This window comes from Mandrillus leucophaeus, unplaced genomic scaffold (genome assembly GCF_000951045.1).
Source record: "Mandrillus leucophaeus isolate KB7577 unplaced genomic scaffold, Mleu.le_1.0 Scaffold105, whole genome shotgun sequence".
In the NCBI taxonomy this organism is placed as follows: Eukaryota; Metazoa; Chordata; class Mammalia; order Primates; family Cercopithecidae; genus Mandrillus; species Mandrillus leucophaeus.
Genome location: NW_012098654.1, coordinates 3,212,449 through 3,231,074, shown reverse-complemented (window position 1 = coordinate 3,231,074; position 18,626 = coordinate 3,212,449). Strand labels below are relative to the sequence as shown.

Sequence of the window (18,626 nt, the reverse complement as noted above, 5' to 3'; positions counted from 1 at the left end):
GCATCAGTCTGTTCTGGTGTTTTGGTGCTGCCTCGCCAGCTGGAGGCTTGTAAGATTCTTGAGGACTGGACCACCACATTTCTCCTTCTTTCTCTTCTTCTTCTTCATCATCTCCTCCTCCTTGTCTTCCTCCTCCCTTTCTCCTCTTCCATCCTCCTCCCTTTCTCTCCTTCTTCCTTGTCTTCTTTTTTTGTTCCTTTGTCACATTTACTACCACCTTTGCCCAAACAAGATTATTCGTGAGAAAATGGTTGGATTAAAAGAAGAAAGTACTGGACCCAGGTGCCCTAAAGGAAATAATAGCTTTCCAAAATGTATTTTTAACAATTTCAAACATAGTGGGTATGGCTATCAGATCCATGAGAGAAAAACAAGGGCATGTGCCTCCTCTTGGGCCATCTTCTTTGACACTGTTTTGTTTGTTGCCTTGTTTATAGACAGGGTCATGCTCTGCTGCCCGGTCTGGAGTGCCGTGGTGCGAACATGGCGCACTGCAGCCTTGACCTCCCAGCTCAAGCGATCCTCCTAACTAGGTCTACGGGTGTGCACCACCATGCCCAGCTAATTTTTAATTTTCTTATAGAGATGGGGTCACTTTGTGTTGCCTAGGCTGGTTTTAAACTTCTGGGCTCAAGCGATCCTCTCGCCTTGGCCTCCCAAAGTGCTAGGATTACAGGTGTGGACCACTGTGCCTGTCCCTGTTTGCTGCTTTATCCCAACACCTAGGACAATTCCTGGCTTATAATAGGTACTTAAATATTTGTTGGTTGGATGGATGGATGGGTGGGTTGGTGGATGGATGGATGGATGGATGGATGGATGGATGGCTCAGTCTGTGTCCTAGGATAAGTTTTCTCATTTGTATTTTATAAGGCTTATGGTAGGGCACCCTGAAGTGTTTTGAAAGGAAGAAATGTGTGACTGGAATTGTACTACAGGAAAGTCCATCTCTCTGAGGCATGAAAGAATGATGGTATAGGGGCTGGGTGCGGTGGCTCGCGCCTGTAATCCCTGCACTTTGGGAAGCGGAGGCAGGTGGATCCCTTGAGGGTCAGGAGTTCGAGACCAGCCTGGCCAAACATGACAAAACCCCAAATTATTAAAATTACAAAATTTACTGGAATTTACTGCTAAAATTACAAAAATTAGCCAGACATGGTGGTAGGCACGTGAAATCCCAGCTGCTCAGGAGACTGAGGCAGGAGAATCAGTGGAACCCAAGAGGCGGAGGTGTCAATGAGCCAAGATCATGCCTTTGCACTCCATCCTTGGCGACAAGAGCGAGACTCTGTCTCAAAAAAAGAACGATGATATAGGAAGGTTCTCATGAAAGGTAGCTGCAGTTCTTAGGATTTTAGAAGGAAAAGGTTTTAGAGGTGTGTGTGTGGTGGTGGGTGGTGTATGTATACAGAACATTAGAAGTAGTGGGGACGTTAATTCTTCCTCATTTTTTCCTCATTTATTTGAAGAGAATTACTTTTTTTTGAAAAATGTGTGAATGTTTATGTCAAAACTATATTGTGCTAATTTAATCTGCTCTATTTCTGTTCCAGGAGGCTGAACAGTACCCAGGGTGAGATTCGTGTTGGTCCTAGTCATCAGGTGAGGTTCATTTTCATAGCTCCCTTAATAGATTTTTGTTTCTTACTATTCTGCTGGCACTTTATTCTGTTGAGCAGCATCTTAGAATGTTGTTAAGTGCTATAGGGAATTTTATATAAATATGGAGGTTTTGTTTTTTTTCCCTCAGATCACCACATTTCAAAAATTGTGATGAAATATATACATGAAGTAAAATTTACCATCTCCCATTTTTAAGTGCACAGTTCAGTAATTAAGCACGTTAATATTGTTGTGTAGCCATCACCGTCATCTATCTCCAGAACTCTTTCTATCTTGCAAAACTGAAACTCTGTACCCAGAAACAGTAACTCCATTTTCCTTCTGCAGCACTGGCAATCACCATTCTCCTTCCTCTCTTTGTCTTTGACTGTTCTACCTCATAAAATACCTCATGTGAGTGGAATCATACAGTATTTTGTCTTTTTGTGCCTGATTTATTTCACGCAGCATAATGTCCTCACTGTTCATCCATGTTAATAGCATGTGTCAGAATTTCCGTCCTTTTTAAGGCTGAATGACCCATTGTATGTATGTATCACAGTTTGTTTATCCATTCCTCCATGGATGAACACTTGATCACATTTTTATTTAAAACATTTTAAAGCCAGACGCGATGGCTCATGCCTGTAGTCCTAGCACTTTGGGAGGCTGAGGCGGGCAGATCACTTGAGGTCAGGAGTTCGAGACCAGCCTGGCCAACATAGCAAATCCCATTTCTACTAAAAATACAAAAATTAGCTGGGCATGGTGGCAGGTGCCTGTAATCTCAGCTTCTTGGGAGGCTGTGGCAGGAAAATCATTTGAACCCGGGAAGCGGACGTTATAGTGAGCCAAGATCGTGGCCACTGGACTCCAGCCTGGGCAACAGAGCAAGACTTCGTCTCAAAAAAAAAAAAAAAAGATAAAAGATGTTTAAAATCTCTTTTCCTGGCTGGGTGTAGTGGCTCTGGCCTGTAATCCCAGTACTTTGGGAGGCTGAGGCAAGTGGATCACCTGAGATCAGGAGTTTGAGACCAGCCTGGCCAACATGGCAAAACTCCATCCCTACTAAGAATAGAAAACTTAGCTGGGCATGGTGGTGTGCGCCTGTAATCCCAGCTACTCAGGAGGCTGAGGCAGGAGAAATCACTTGAACCCAGGGGGCAGAGGTTGCAGTGAGCCAAGATTGTGACACTACGCTCCAGCCTGGGCGACAGACTGAGACTGTCTCCATAAAAATAAACAACCTCTTGTTCTTCAGTAGAGTCAAGATGGTTAGGACACTTTTCAGTCAGAGAGTTGCTGTGTCACCACTGTTGCCCTTTCTTATTTCGTCGCATTTACTACAGCTTTTTGGGTTTTGTTGTTGTTTTTACTTTTTTTAGAAACAGGGTCTCACTCTGTTGCCAAGGCTAGAGCACAGAGGCATGATCACCGCTCACTGCAGCCTTGACCTCTTCCTGGGCTGAAACAATCCAACCTGTCTCAGCCTCTGAGTAGCTGGGACTAAAGGCATGTGCCACTGGGCCCGGCTCATTCTCTTTGGATCTCAGTGTCAGTTAGGATGCTTTCACTGGCAGTACTCTGGCTCTGTTTCTGTCTCCCATGTCACGGCATGCTGATCAGGCAGGACTGGGGCTCTGCTGTGCTTCTCTGAGACTCTCTTGTACCCAGGTGGCCTCCATGGAGGTGGCGTCATCCTCAGCTCAATTCGACTAATTCTAAGATACACTTTTTTCCTTCACATTTGCTCTCTGTAGTTGGACTTCATTGTATATTCTGTGGTGTGGTTATAATTTATTGGCTACATTTTATCCTTTCTCAATGCACATAAAATAACAGTGGATCTTACAATGAATGAAGTTCAGCAAGAGTTGAGAGGAAGAAAGAATTGGACTTCTTTTGCCCTTAGGAGCAAGGAAAATTTCCCCAGCATGTCGCCAGTAGATCCACATTTTGTTGCCATGGATTGGGTCATGTGTCTATTTCTAAACCATGAGGAAGGAGTTGAGGATGATTAGCACTTGAGTTGGAATGGATGCTGGGGAGTACACAGCTAAGGCCGTCATGTCTAAAGACATGGGATACAGGCGGCAATGAGCCTTGGAAAGAAATTAAGAAGTGAAGGAGTTAAGAAGTGAAGTGAACACAAAAACTATCAGGGTCACATAGTTTATAGAAGATACTTCTCATCCCAAACCTGGGGTTATAACTAATACAGACGGAAAGAAGCTGCAGGAGGACAATGTCTGCTTGTGCAAGTAGAGTCTTTTGTTGGTGTGTTCCATTAGGTGGGCCTGACTGCCGCCTTGGGGCTGTATTTTCCATCTGGGAACCTGGTACTCACCTAATGCCACTCAATTCCGTCTCCTATTCCCTACTTTCTCTTGCACTGTATTTTACTACCCATTTTTTCCCTCTCACTGTGTGTTTCCAGTGTCTGGAGATCTTTGTACCAGACTTTTCTTTTATAGATTTTTTTTTTTTTCCTACCATGAAAGAAAATGTAGTTCCTAAGGAAAAGATGCTTACATTCTTGGAAAAGGAGCAAATTTACTGTGATTGGAGTTTTGTATACTACCATTTAAAATCAGATGTTTGGTTTTTTACATCAGATTTTAAATGTATTCTGTGTGCTTCATTTTCGAAAAGAAATGTCTTGGAGCACCAAAAATAATAGAACTTTTAAAAAGGAATTGGCAACATTTACCTTTTTAAAGATTTTGACTTTTGGCTCACGCCTGTAATCCCAACACTTTGGGAGGCCAAGGTGGGCAGATCATTTCAGCTCAGGAATTCGAGACCAGCCTGGGCAACATGGCAAAACCCCATCTCTACAAAAAATACAAAAATTAAGTGGGCATGGTGATGCATGTCTGTAGTCCCAGCCACTCAGAAGACTGAGGTGGGAGGATTGCTTGAGCCTAGGCGGTTGAGGCAGCACTGAGCCAACCATTGCACTCCAGCCTGGTGACAGAACCAGACAGTCTTAAAAAAAAAAAAAAATCAACCTTTTTATTAGGGGAAATTAACCTTTTTATTATACTAACATATACAAAAGCAGGGAAAGAATAATACAATGAAGTCCTTCTCTTCATTACTCAGCTTCCACAAGTATCAAATCCTCGTCAAACCCATTTCATTTATTCACCCTCACAGCTCTTCCTGCTGTTATTTTAAATATCTCACAATACATCATTTTCCTTGTAGATGTTTCAAAGATAAGGGATTTGGACACAAATATATCACAACATATAATAATTAGCAATTTCTTAATATTCAGGTGTATGCTATGCCCAGATTTCCCTAATTGTCCGTCTGTATCTTTCTCTGTTTCTTTATATTTTCATAGTTCAAATTAGAATCTAAATGAGAGCCATTCATTACAGTTGGTTGATACATCTCTGGCCGGATCTCAGCTCACTGCAAGCTCTGCCTCCCGGGTTTACGCCGTTCTCCTGCCTCAGCCTCCGGAGTAGCTGGGACTACAGGCGCCCGCCACCTCGCCCGGCTAGTTTTTTGTATTTTCAGTAGAGACAGGGTTTCACTGAGTTAGCCAGGATGGTCTCGATCTCCTGACCTCGTGATCCGCCCGTCTCAGCCTCCCAAAGTGCTGTGATTACAGGCTTGAGCCACCGCGCCCGGCCGATACATCTCTTAAATCTCTCTTAATTCACAGGTCCTTCCCCCAGTCCCCCAGTGCATGTGGTAAAGAAGCTGTTTCATCCCGTAGGGTATTCTATAGTCTAGATTTGGCTGATTGCATTAAATTTGTTACCTTGTTCTTTGCATGACTTGAGAATTAGTAGTTAAATCTAGAGGTTCGGCCGCATTCTAATTTGGTACCCTGCCTTCCGGAAAAATGCTTCCTGGGTGGTGGTATGTACTTCTGCCAGGAGGCTCATATGTCTCTTTTTTAATTGTAATTAGCAGCCACTGATCATTTCTTTCTTTCTTTCTTTTTTTTTTTTTTGAGACAGAGTCTTGCTCTGTTGCCCAGGCTGGAGTGCAATGGCACAATCTTGTCTCACTGCAACCTCCGCCTCCCGGGTTCAAGCCATTCTCCTGCCCCAGCCTCCTGAGTAGCTGGGATTACAGGCGCCCGTTATCACGCCTGGCTAATTTTTTGTATTTTTAGTGGAGATGGGATTTCACTATGTTGGCCAGGCTGATCTCAAACTCCTGACCTCATGAAACACCCGCCTCAGCTTCCCAAAGTGCTGGGATTACAGGCGTGAGCCACCATCCCTGGCCGCCACTGATTGTTTCTTAGATCCATTATTTTATTAGGGATTTCAAAACAGTGATATTCTAATTCTACCATCCATTTATTCATCGTACAAATAAAATGAAACTTCACCTTTATCTTTCAATGACTACCAGTGGATTTAAGATTATTTTTAAATCTATAATGAACTGATTAACGTTCCTGCTGTATTTGTCCTTTTCACTTAATCCCAGTAGTTTTTGTCCTTTTCATTTAATCCTTTTTCTCTGGTAAGACATGATTTTACTGCCTCACCTTGTACATTGTATTCCCTAGATCTGGAATTAAACTTGTCTCAGAAGAGCCCTCTTTTGTTGTAGTGGGAAGTGGTATTTATATACTGGGTGCTGGGGTATTCATTCTTACTGGGTTGGTTGCTATTTCGAGGCCTTTTCTGTAGACAGAATAGGAAATAGGTGTTTTATTTTCCTACTTTCTTAAAGGTAAAATACATTATAAATTTATACTGATATATCCAATTCAAATTCATATTTTTATATGGCCTTTATACTAATTCTGTCCTTTTATCTCTATCTTTATCATATTCCCGTGACTCAAATCCTATTTTTTAATGACACCAACAAAATCGCTTATTTGCTTCAATTCCATAATATACATATAAAAGCCCAGAATAACAATAATCACACTGCTACAAACAATATGCTTATTGAAAACAGTTTAGTATTGCATTTTGTTTTGTATATCCTGCCAGGGCTGTATAAGCAAATTAATATATCTTAGAGTTACTTGAAACAGTTCCTAGAGTAGAACCAGCTCAATTGTTGCATTTCTTTCCATTTGGTTTACAGTTTTAATGAGATTATTATTATTTAAGCTTCTTGTTTTCATTCCCTCTGCTCCTTCTTAGATAAATAACAACATAATATACATCCTTTTGCCACCTTTCTTTTAACAAGATACTCTTGTGTTCTCCTCATAGCAGTATATAGAGCTCCTTCTCATTCCCTTCTGTAATACTGTTTCATAGAACTCCATGTATGAATGTAGCAGTTTATTCATCTAATCCCTATTAATAGGCATGTGAGTTGATTGTCCAGTCATTTGCCATTACATGTAATGCTGCAGTGAATAGCCTGTGCATATGGATTGTGATGTTTTTGCCAGTGTATCTTGGGGCTATATCCCTAGAAGGCGGATGGCTGACTTAGAGGACAAGTGCATATATAATTTTGAGGGTGTTGCCACATTCCCCTCCATGGAGATTGTATTGGTTTGTGTTGATACTAGCAACTAATATGAGTGCTAATTTTTTTCATGGCTTTATGTATTGTCAAACATTTGGAGTTATGTCAGTATAACAGATGCAAAATTGAATATGTGCCACTAATTTGCATTTCTGTTGTCAGTGAGGTTGACTCATCAGTTCTTATGATTAAGAGGCATTTTTGTTTCTTTTTCTGTAAACTGTCAATGTAGTCCATTTTTCTCGAGGATGGAGAGGGAGCTTGGTCCTGCTCACGGTAATAGTACTTTTTGAGTAATTTAATGGACATTAGAGAACTGCTGTGCCCAGTACTGTACTTGGTGCTGGGGAAGCGGAGCTCAGTAGTAGTGTCAAAGACCTTTTGATTCCAACATTTGTTGTGGTATTATTATTATTATTATTATTATTATTATTTTGAGACAGAGTCTTGCTCTGTCAGCCAGGCTGGAGTGCAGTGGTGCAATCTCAGCTCACTGGAACCTCCACCTCCCAGGTTTCAGGTTTCAAGCGATTCTCCTACCTCAGCCTCCCAAGTAGCTGGCACTATAGGTGTGCGCCATCATGCCTGGCTAATTTTCGTATTTTTAATAGAGACGGGGTATCACCGTGTTGGTCGGCTGGTGTGGAACTCCTTACCTCAGGTGACTCGCCTGCCTCAGCCTCCCAAAGTGCTGGGATTACAGACGTGAGCCACCGTGCCAGGCCCATTGTGTTTTAATTTTATCCTACTATTTTCACTATGTATTAAGCGGAACTAGTTGTGACACTCAGTTTGATGTTATAGAAGTCATACTTAACCAAAGAAGAACATCCTTGCTTGGAGAAAGTCAGCTTGATACACATGTAGAGGCATGGAAGACAGCCTGTAAAGCTGTGTGGGTGCTCATGGCTAGCCTGAGAGCCACATGGCCTGTTGATGTGATGTTTTGCTATGCAGTTCCCTCAAAAACTTGAATAACCGACATTTAAAACCACAAGCTTTTACATAAAAGTGAAGATTTCTGGAATTTGGAAAAAGATGGAGGATGTACACACACTGGTTCCCATTCCTGTGTGACAGCATTCCCTGGATGGGGCAGTTCTATCTCCATTTCACCGTGGTCCACTTCACTCTTGAGTACTTAACACCTGCACGTCCAGGTGGGGAGTCACTGCCACACATAGCTGTTCAGCACTTGGAAGTCCAGATTGGGATATGGCATTTTGTTTAACGTGACTACTAGAATATTTAAAATTAAATATGTAATTCTTACTTTATTTCTATTGGATGTTGTTGGCTTATCTTCAACCTGCTGCATTCACTTAAATTTTTTGCCCAGGCTTTGTGTACCATGGAGCTTTATCAGACTGATGTGCCCATGTTCATCATTTGACAGGATGAGAACATGAGTATCTTGCAAATGTCTGACTTTTCACAGGTCTCTGCTGTTTATGGTGGTCATGGCACCTGCTTGCTCTTGCTCTGTCCCAGCAGAGTATGGTTGAGAAAATGCCACGGGTATTTGAATCTGATGACTTAGAGTCTTTTTGGGGAGCACTGTTGCTCAAATATTTTTAAAAATTCTTTTTATCAAGGTATACTCTATGTACAGCGAATTGTTTGAATCTTATGTGTGCTTTTCAGTCTGCCCTGATGATTCGTATCAAGGCACAGAACGTTTCTGTCATCCCGGAAAGGTCCTTCCTGTTCCTTCACAAGCAATTCCTTTTTCTGTAAAGAAGTCACTGCCCTGATTTCTGTCACCACAGGTCAATTCAACTACACTCACATACCCCCCCACACATAATTTTTTTTTTTTTTTTAAGAGGGAGTCTTGCTCTGTCACCTAGGCTGGAGTGCAGTGGCACAATCTTGGCTCATTGCAAGCACTGCCTCCCAGGTTCAAGCGATTATCCTGCCCCAGCCTCCCAAGTAGCTGGGACTACAGGCGCGTACCACCACACCTGACTAATTTTTGTGTTATTAGTAGAAATGGGGTTTTATCATGTTGGCCAGGCTGGTTTTGAACTCCTGACCTCAGGTGATCCACCCTCCTCAGCCTCCCAAAGTGCTGGGATTATAGGCATGAGCCACTGTGCCCAGCCTCAACTGTATATATATATATTTTTAATTTAATTTAATTTTACTTTATTTTATTTTTGAGATGGAATTTCACTCTCTTTCTCCCAGGCTGGAGTGCAGCGGTGCGATCTCAGCTCACTGCAACCTCCACCTCCCGGGTTTAAGCAGTTCTCTACCTCAGCCTCCCAAGTAGCTTGGATTACAGGCACCTGCCACCATGCTTGGCTACTTTTTGTATTTTTAGTAGAGATAGGGTTTCAGCATCTTGGCCAGGCTGGTTTTGAACTCCTGACCTTGTGATCCACCCACTTCAGCCTCCCAAAGTGCTGGGATTACAGGCCTGAGCCACCGGGCCTGGCCTCAACTATGTATTTTAATGTTAACTTTAATACTCATCATTTTTTGGTATTGACCATGACTTATATTGCTCTTGAGTGTCTTAAGAGTAACACTTTTCTGATAGGATAGCTCACTTAATTTTTTAGCAAATATCCTTAGGTGAGATATCATTATTTGCATATGTCTTCTTTGTCAGCTTGTTATATTGGAAATGTACGTGCGTTTCCCTTCTTTATCAATAGCTGTTACCGTGTAAAGACATTATTTTGTTTTTTTTTTTTTGTTTATTTATTTTATGCATATGTGTCTGCTTCTGTTTTACTCTTGGTATCATGCTGGCACGGGTTTGCTCTGACACTGTTAAGCAGATATTAAATAGTCTATTGTGAAATCTATGGTGAAATGATCCTGACATGTGAAATAGATCAGTTTAAATGACTCATGGTTTTGTTGTTATTTTTCTGCCATCCAAGGAAAGAGGCTTAGTAAAACATTGTATCTGTTCCTAAAGACTGTTTATTGAGATAGCTCTTTATGATTAATACATGCTTCTTGATTGTGACTTACTCATCCCTGTCTTACAGGCCAAACTTCCAGATCTGCAACCATTTCCTTCTCCAGATGGTGATACAGTGACCCAACATGAGGAACTGGTCTGGATGCCTGGAGTTAACGACTGTGACCTCCTTATGTACTTGAGGGCAGCAAGGTAATAGGAATTTACCCCCATCCTGCTTTCTGAATTAGACCATCTGAACTGTATAGGCAGTAAACTTTGCCTTTCCCCTGAGATTTTATTTCTATATTGGGCATTCTCTGACTTTAAGTTTGGTTACACCCTCTGTAATCAGGACCCTGGTTCTTCTTACCAGAGAATAATTTTTTTCATGATGAAGTAATGTTTTTCTTCTTGATGTTTGCCCCACATCAAATTTTGGAACTTTTCATGATGAAAACAGCTTAGGCCATACATAGAGTTATCAAAACCTCTCAATCCAGTTGAGTACTTGAGTCATTCAGCTCATCTTAAAACCCCACTACAGAGGGGTGGGGATGAGGGGAGGGAGAGCATTAGGACAAATAGCTAATGCATTCAGGGCTTACAACCTAGATGACGGGTTGATAGGTGCAGCAGCGCACCATGGCACACGTATAGCTATATAACAAGCTGACACGTTCTGCCCTTGCATCCTGGACCTTCAAGTAAAATGTAAAACAAAAACAAAACCCACTACAGATTTCATGTTCTATCTCTACTTTGTGGCTGTTCATTAGTGCCTGTCCTGAAGTTGACATTTTTGTGTCTTGCCTACATGAGAACATTTACCTGTGATCACCTCGTAGAAGTTGCATAGAACATACAAATGCCTCAGATGCAGAGACAAGTGTGAATTTGCTCCTCACACATCACAGAGCAGGCAGGCAGACTTTATATGTAGTGATTCTGGTCTTGGCAGCATCAATAGCATGCAATGACAACAAAAACACGAAAGCAAGGATTAGGGCATCTGAATTCTAGCCCTGGCTGGGTTTGTGGGTTTCTTTTTTTTTTCTTTTCTTTTTTTTTTCGGTTGTTACTTGTTTTGTTTTTTTGAAACAGGGTCTTGCTCTGTCACCCAGGCTGGAGTACAGTGGCACAATTATAGCTCACAACAGCCTTAACCTCCTGAGCTCAAGTGATCCTCCTGCCTCAGCCTCCTGAGTAGCTGGGGTTATAGACACATGCCACCATACCTGGCTATTTTTAATTTTCTGTTGTTGTTGTTGTTGTTGTTGTTGTTGAGATGGGGGTCCTTGCTGTGTTGCCCCAGTTACCTGGCTGTTTTCTAGTCAATGGTGTTGTGCATGGTGGCATTCAGTGGAGATGAGAATGTGTAAGTGGAGTGAATGACTAAGAGGTTTTATCTCTGGTTTTTCACCTTTTTTTTTTTTTGAAGACAGGATCTCACGCTGGAGTGCAGTGGTGTAATCACAACTCCTTACAGCCTTAACCTCCTGGGCTCAAGTGATCCTCCCACCTCGTCCTCCCCAGTAGCTAGGACTACAGGCATGCACCACCATACCTGGCTAATGTATTTTTTAAAGTTTTTGTAGAGATGGGGTCTCTCTGTTGTGAGGGCTGATTTTGAACTCTGTGACCTCAAGCCGTCCTTCCATGTCAGGTTCCCAGAGTGCTGGGATTACAAGCATGAGCCATCACACCCAGCCATGATTTTTTACTTTTAATTCACTTAAAGGTAGTTGATATGCAGAATGAGAGGAATTAAGTAAAATTTTAGATGACTTAATTTCACATGTTTTCTGGAGACTTTTCTTTCAGAAGATTGTCATCTACTGAAATATTGTGGCTCATAGATTTAGATTCTTCATGCTCTCAAATCTAAAATCTTAGTACTGATAAAGCATGAGAAGAAACAATACAAATGGATCTGACTAAAAGTAACATATGTATTTCTCTGTGAGTGAAGAGGAACTTAAATTTATTTTTGGTCTGGGTGTGATGGCTCACGCCTGTAATCTCAGCACTTTGCGAGGCCGAGGCGAGCGGATCACCTGAGGTCAGGAGTTCGAGACCAGCCTGACCAACACTGTGAAACCTTGTCTCTACTAAAAATACAAAAAGTAGTTGGGCATGGTGGCGTGCCTGTAATCTCAGCTACTCGGGAAGCTGAGGCGGGAGAATCCCTTGAACCCTGGAGGTGGAGGTTGCAGTGAGCCAAGATTGCGCCACTGCACTCCAGCCTGGGCAACAAAGTGAGATTCCATCTCAAAAAAAAAAAAAAATTTATTTTTAAACACAAGCAGAGGCAGGGCTGGGAACTGGTTCATCATGCATGTAGTAATGGAATTTGTTCTGGGCTGGAAATGTCCCCTGAAAATTGAAGGTCTAAGTCTCTGTCCTTATATTGCTATGTACTAATGAAGGAAAACCCTTTTCTTCTGAAGGAGCATGGCGGCATTTGCAGGGATGTGTGATGGAGGCTCTACAGAAGACGGCTGTGTCGCAGCCTCTCGGGATGACACCACTCTGAATGCGCTGAACACAGTAAGTCTTTTGAAGTCATCCTGAGTGGGAAGACACTTCTTTTTCCCCTGAACTGGCTGTAGGGAATGTGTGGTGAGTGCGGAGCGTGAAGTCGCCTGCAGACTCAGGTGTGAGTTGTGGTCTTGGCTGTTGGGTGCCTTGGGGGCTCCAGGCCTGTGATGTGGCACCTCCAGGTTAATTTCCTAATCTGTGTCTGTGCTACAGGTTTGAGGTGATTCTCAAATGAGATCCTAATAATAGTACCTGATACTTCACTGCGGCTTCACAAAGCCAAGTACTGTGCATAGAAGGTCTTGCTTAATCCTCACAACCCCCTCTAGGTTCTATTTTTATTTTATTTTATTTTTTTTTTTGTATTTTTTGTGATGGAGTCTCTCTCTGTCGCCCAGGCTGGAGTGCAGTGGCGCGATCTTGGCTCACTGCAAGCTCCGCTTCCCGGGTTCCCGCCATTCTCCTGCCTCAGCCTTCCGAGTAGCTGGGACTACAGGCGCCCACCATGCCTGGCTAATTTTTTGTATTTTTGGAAGAGACGGGGTTTCACCGTGTTAGCCAGGATGGTCTTGATCTCCTGACCTCGTGATCTGCCCCCCTCGGCCTCCCAAAGTGCTGGGATTACAGGCGTGAGCCACCGCGCCCGGCCTCTAGGTTCTATTATTATCACCTTTTTAGACATAAGGAAATAAGTTGAGAGAGATTAAGTCACAATTTAAGGTCATACCCCCAAGATTGGAATCTAAAAGCCGTGCTTTTGTACTTCACTGTTTCTGAGACAATGTATTTATTTTAAAGCACATGGAGGGATGGGAAGAAGCTAAACGTTTTGGCATAAACTTGTTTTTTATAAAATATACTTCAGAACATGTTAATATTTTACATGACTATGAAATGTTTTACAAGAATAATTTCTAAGAAATTAAAAGTAAAATGAAATAAATGAGGCTAATGTTACTGAGTTGGTTGCGTGACATACCATCATCATTACTCATCTGCTTTAATCCCGTTATAAACACACAGCAGCTCAAATAACAACATACTGCTGCAAACAATATGATTACTGAAACCAGTTGTCTTTCGTTCTCTTTATTTGTTGTTGTTTTTAGACTTTATTTTGGCCTTAGGCTATATCCCATGGGGCTGTATAGGAATATGAATGTATTTTAAAGTTACATGAAATAATTCCTCTCTCTCGTTACTAATGTGAAACCATTAAATCTGAAGAGGTAATGATATTTATGGAATCAATTTCTGGTATATTGATAGTCTGCATGGTTCTGTATGTGTATGTAGGCTGTTGAGTATGAGGCTGAGCACCTCTTCTGATGATTAACCAAATGTCATTTAAGCACCCCTTTGTTCTTTCTTTTTTTTTTTTCTTGAGAGGTCACTATAGTTGGAAGAGACTTTTGAGATCATCTGTCCCAGTCTCTGAATAGATAAGAATCCAAGGCGGCCAGATGACTTAAATACCGACAATCCCAAAAGCTCCTAACAGAGGGAAGAAAGTAATCCCATTCCTGATTTAGAGATCTTTTTACTACAGTTTCTACTACGCAGCTTGCTTTTGAGGAAACATGTAGATATCTGCATGATATGGCTGATTTTTATTCCTACTATGATTAGGTTTCTTGAGTATGATATAACATTTGAGTGGTTTTGCTAGGGATACGCCATTCTCTAAATAAGAGAATTTTTTTTACATTGTCATAAATATTGTGTTTGTGTACATTCTCACTGATTTGATAGGATAGTTGTGGGGATTTTTTTGTTTGTTAGCTTTAAATACAGAATCTTTATTTTGAGCATATGATTGAGCCAGAAGGAGCCTTTGAGATTATTTTACAGATGAGAAAACTGAAACTCAGAGGTTGATGATACTACAGCCAGTAGAGGCTGTGGTAGGTTAGATATGAATGTTTGTGAATTCAGAATACCTTAAAAGTGTGTGTACAAAGAGAAAGTCCTTGATATGAACTTTTTTCTGTTGTTGTTGTTGTTCGTTATTGTTTTTTCTTTTTTTTTTTTTTTTTTTTTTTGAGACGGAGTCTCGCTCTGTCGCCCAGGCTGGAGTGCAGTGGCCGGATCTCAGCTCACTGCAAGCTCCGCCTCCCGGGTTCCCGCCATTCTCCTGCCTCAGCTTCCCTAGTAGCTGGGACTACAGGCGCCCGCCAGCTCGCCCGGCTAGATTTTTGTATTTTTTAGTAGAGACGGGGTTTCACCGTGTTAGCCAGGATGGTCTCGATCTCCTGACCTCGTGATCCGCCCGTCTTGGCCTCCCAAAGTGCTGGGATTACAGGCTTGAGCCGCCGCGCCCGGCCTATTGTTTTTTCTTGAGACAAAGTCTCGCTGTGTCACCCAGGCTGGAGTGCAGTGGCACAATCACAGCTCACTGCAGCCTTGACCTCCCAGGCGCAAGCGATCCTCCCCCTTCAGCTTCCTGAGTAGCTGTAGCTGGGATTACAGGCATGTGCCACCGCACTCGGCTAATTTTTGTTTGTTTGTCTTTGAGACCATCTTGCTCTGTTGCCCAGTCTGGAGTACAGTGACACAGTCTTGGCTGACTGCAGCCTCACCGCCCAGGCTCAAGCTTTTCTCCCACCTCAGCTTCCCAAGAGCTGTAGCTGGTATTATAGGCACCCACCATCGTACTTGACTAATTTTTTAAAAGAATATTGTTAAGATGAGATCTCACTATATTGCCCAGGCTGGTCTTGGACTCCTGGGCTCCAGTGATCCTCCTGCCTCGGACTCCCAAAGTGCTGAGATTACAGTTGTGTGTCACTGCACCTGGCCTTTTTTTAAGTTTTATTTTTTTGTAGAGCCACGGTCTCACTGTGTTGCCACGGTTGATTTCGAACTCCCGGTCTCAAATGATCCTCCTGTCTCAGACTCCCAAAGTGCTAGGATTACAGGCATGGTCCACTATGTCTGGCCTGTTGTTCTCTGTATAAAAGCTGTGTGGAAAAAATTCTGCTTTCATAACTGTGCTGTCAGTTGGATTTTAAATAATGAAGATTTTGCCATATTTAATTAAATGTCTATTTTTGGCACTTTCTTGAATGTATATGATTTATTTCCCTTTTTGTTCCAAACTGTCTAAGAATTCTGTAGACCATACTTCAGTATAGAAATCATTTTGGCTACGTTTGCCCATGGTTCTTTGTGACAAGCTCCTTCTGAAGGTTTTATTAGCACTCCCAGAGATTTTTTTGTTGTACAATTTTTTATTTTTTGACACTGAAACTCTCTAGCCTGACATGGCTCAGGTGTCTTAGGTTATGTGTACATATTTTGTGATGAATTGAAAAGTTATGTGCTGTTTTAATTTTTGTACTTCACTGTTGAACTGACTCTGAAAACTGTAGTTGCAGGCGTCTTCCTAATGAAAAGTGAAGTGAATGAAAATATCCTGTGAGAGAAGTTACTGGGATTTTTACTTCCCTAGAGTAACAGAAGATTTGAGCTGTGTTAAGTAATAAGTTAAAAAGATATATGCATTGTTATATAGGAAGCATTTATTGTTTTCTTAGAGTATAGCATAGATTTAAAACAAGGCTAGGCATTTATCAGTTTAGAAGAAACCTGTGAATAATTAGTATATATTTCCTGCCTCCTAGGGCAATATAGAAATTAAATGAAATAGGCTATATGGCCACATTAAAGTGTGTTGAACATCCAGTAGGAGTATTTAAATATGAGTACATTGAAATAAATCGTTTCATTTTTAAAACTACAATTGCTGTAGAAAATTTTTGAGCTGTCAGTTCTTTTTTGTTTGTTTTTTTGAGACAGGATCTTGCTCTGTTGCCCAGGCTGGAGTGCAGTGGTGGATCACGGCTCACTGCAGCCTTGACGTCCTGGGCTCAAGCAATACTCCTACCTCAGCCTCCAGAGTAGCTGGTACCACAGGTGTGCGCCACCATGCCCAGCTGTTTTTTGTTTTGTTTTGTTGTGTTTTTTGTTTTTGTTTTTGTTTTGAGTCGGAGTTTCACTCTTGTTGTCCAGGCTGGAGTGCAATGGCGCGATCTCTGCTCACTGCAACCTTCCGGGTTCCAGTGATTCTCCTGCCTCAGCCTTCCGAGTAGCTGGGATTACAGGCATGTGCCACCAAACCTGGCAAATTTTGTGTTTTTAGTAGAGACAGGGTTTTGCCATGTTGGTCAAGCTGGTCTCGAACTCCCGACCTCAGTTGATCTGCCTGCCTTGGCCTCCCAAAGTTCTGGGATTACAGGTGTGAACCACCGCGCCTGGCCCAGCTGGTTATTTTTACTTGTAGAGATGATGTCTCTTGATGTTGCCCAGAGGTATCAGTTCTTTATGACAATTATATGGACCTACTTTTGAATCTAAGCTCTGAGATTACTTATTTTGATTCTGTTTTTTCTTCATTATTAACAAAAGAGATTTCGGCCGGGCATGGTGGTTCACGTCTGTAATCCCAGCACTTTGGGAGGCTGAGGTGGGCAGATCACGAGGTCAGGAGATCAAGACCATCCTGGCTAACACGGTGAAACACTGTCTATACTAAAAAAGTACAAAAAAAAAAAAAAAAATTAGCCAGGTGTGGTGGCAGGCGCCTGTAGTCCCAGCTACTCAGGAGGCTGAGGCAGGGGAATGGCATGAACCCAGGAGGTGGAACCTGCAGTGAGCTGAGATCCAGCCACAGCACTCCAGCCTGGGCGACAGAGCGAGACTCCGTCTCAACAAAAAAAAAAAAAAAAAGATTTCTAATGTGTAATTTTTGAAACAACTTATTAAGGTAAGATTTATGTATAATAAACTGCTCTGTTTCAAAGTCAAAAATTTGAGGGGTTTTTTCAGATACATAAACCTGTGAAACTACTATGAAGGTCAAGATACAAAACATTTCCAATACCCCCAAAAGTTGCCTCATGGCGTCTTATTATCATTTTCGGCTTCCAGCCTCAGATAACCATTGATGCATCGTGTTTTCAATGGTTTTTTGGTTTTTTTTTAAATCCTTTTAGAGTAGTTTGCATTTCGCGAATGTTACAGGAATGGAATCATATTGTATGACTTCTTTCAGCATAAGGATTTTGAGAGCCATCTGGGTTGTTTCATGTATCGATGGTTCATTCCCGTGTTATTGATAAGTATTTCCTTGTATGGATATGCATATTCACAATTTTTTCATATTCTTTAACCTGGTGGTGGCTATTCTAGTTGTTTATAAACTTTTGGCCATTATGAAGCAAAGTTTTTTCAACATTGTTATATGAGTCTTTATGTTGGCATTTATCTTCAGTTCTCTCAGGTAAATACTTGCTGTGGCAGGATTATTTGTATGTAGGAAGCTCTCTCAGAAACTGTCAAACTGGTTTCTTTTTTTTCTTTTTTTTTGGAGATGAAGTCTTGCTCTGTTGCCCAGGCTGGAGAGCAGTGGTGCGATCTGGGCTCGCTGCAACCTCCTCCTTCCAGGTTTAAGCAATTCTCCTGCCTCAGCCTCCTGAGTAGCTGGAACTACAGGCATGCGCCACCACTCCCAGCTAATTTTTTTGTATTTTTCGTAGAGACAGAGTTTCACCATGTTGGCCAGGATGGTCTGGATCTCTTGAACTTGTGATCTGCCCGCCTCGGCCTCCCAAAGTGCTGGGATTACAGGCATGAGCCACGGCGCCCGGCCTACAGGTTTCTAAAGTGGTTCCAATTTAGATTCCCATCAGTAGTGTGTTATAATTTTACCTCTTTAGCATCTTCACCAAGACTTGCTATTGTCAGTTATTTTTTTTAAATTTTATCTGTTTTAATGGATGTGTAGTGGGGTATCTCATTCAAGTTTTATTGGAATTTCCTAATTTAATAGGGTTGAGCATCTTTTCATGTTTTATTGCCCATTTGTTTATCTTTTTTTGTGAAGCATCTGTTCAAATAATTTGTTTACTTAAAAAATTTTGTTTTATGATTTAGTTATAAGGATTTTTTGTTAATATTTCAGGTAGAAGTCCTTTGATCTATGTATTGGGAATTATTTGTCCTATACCATGACTTTTTTTCGTTCTTTCAAAAAATTTTTTTTCTTTAAGGATTTTTTTTTTTTTTTAATATTTCAGGTAGAAGTCCTTTGATA

The 18,626-nt window shown here is 41.7% G+C and overlaps 1 protein-coding gene across 2 annotated transcripts in view; it reads left to right on the top strand.

Moving 5' to 3' along the window:
• The window catches only part of RERE (arginine-glutamic acid dipeptide (RE) repeats), a 542,692-nt gene that overhangs the window by 379,765 nt on the left and 144,301 nt on the right, over nt 1-18,626 (top strand). For both annotated transcript variants that reach the window (XM_011981501.1, XM_011981508.1), the window contains 3 exons: nt 1,554-1,602; nt 10,080-10,204; nt 12,442-12,541. In XM_011981501.1, coding sequence (XP_011836891.1) covers nt 1,554-1,602; nt 10,080-10,204; nt 12,442-12,541 — 274 coding nt within the window. The remainder of the gene's footprint in view (nt 1-1,553; nt 1,603-10,079; nt 10,205-12,441; nt 12,542-18,626) is intronic.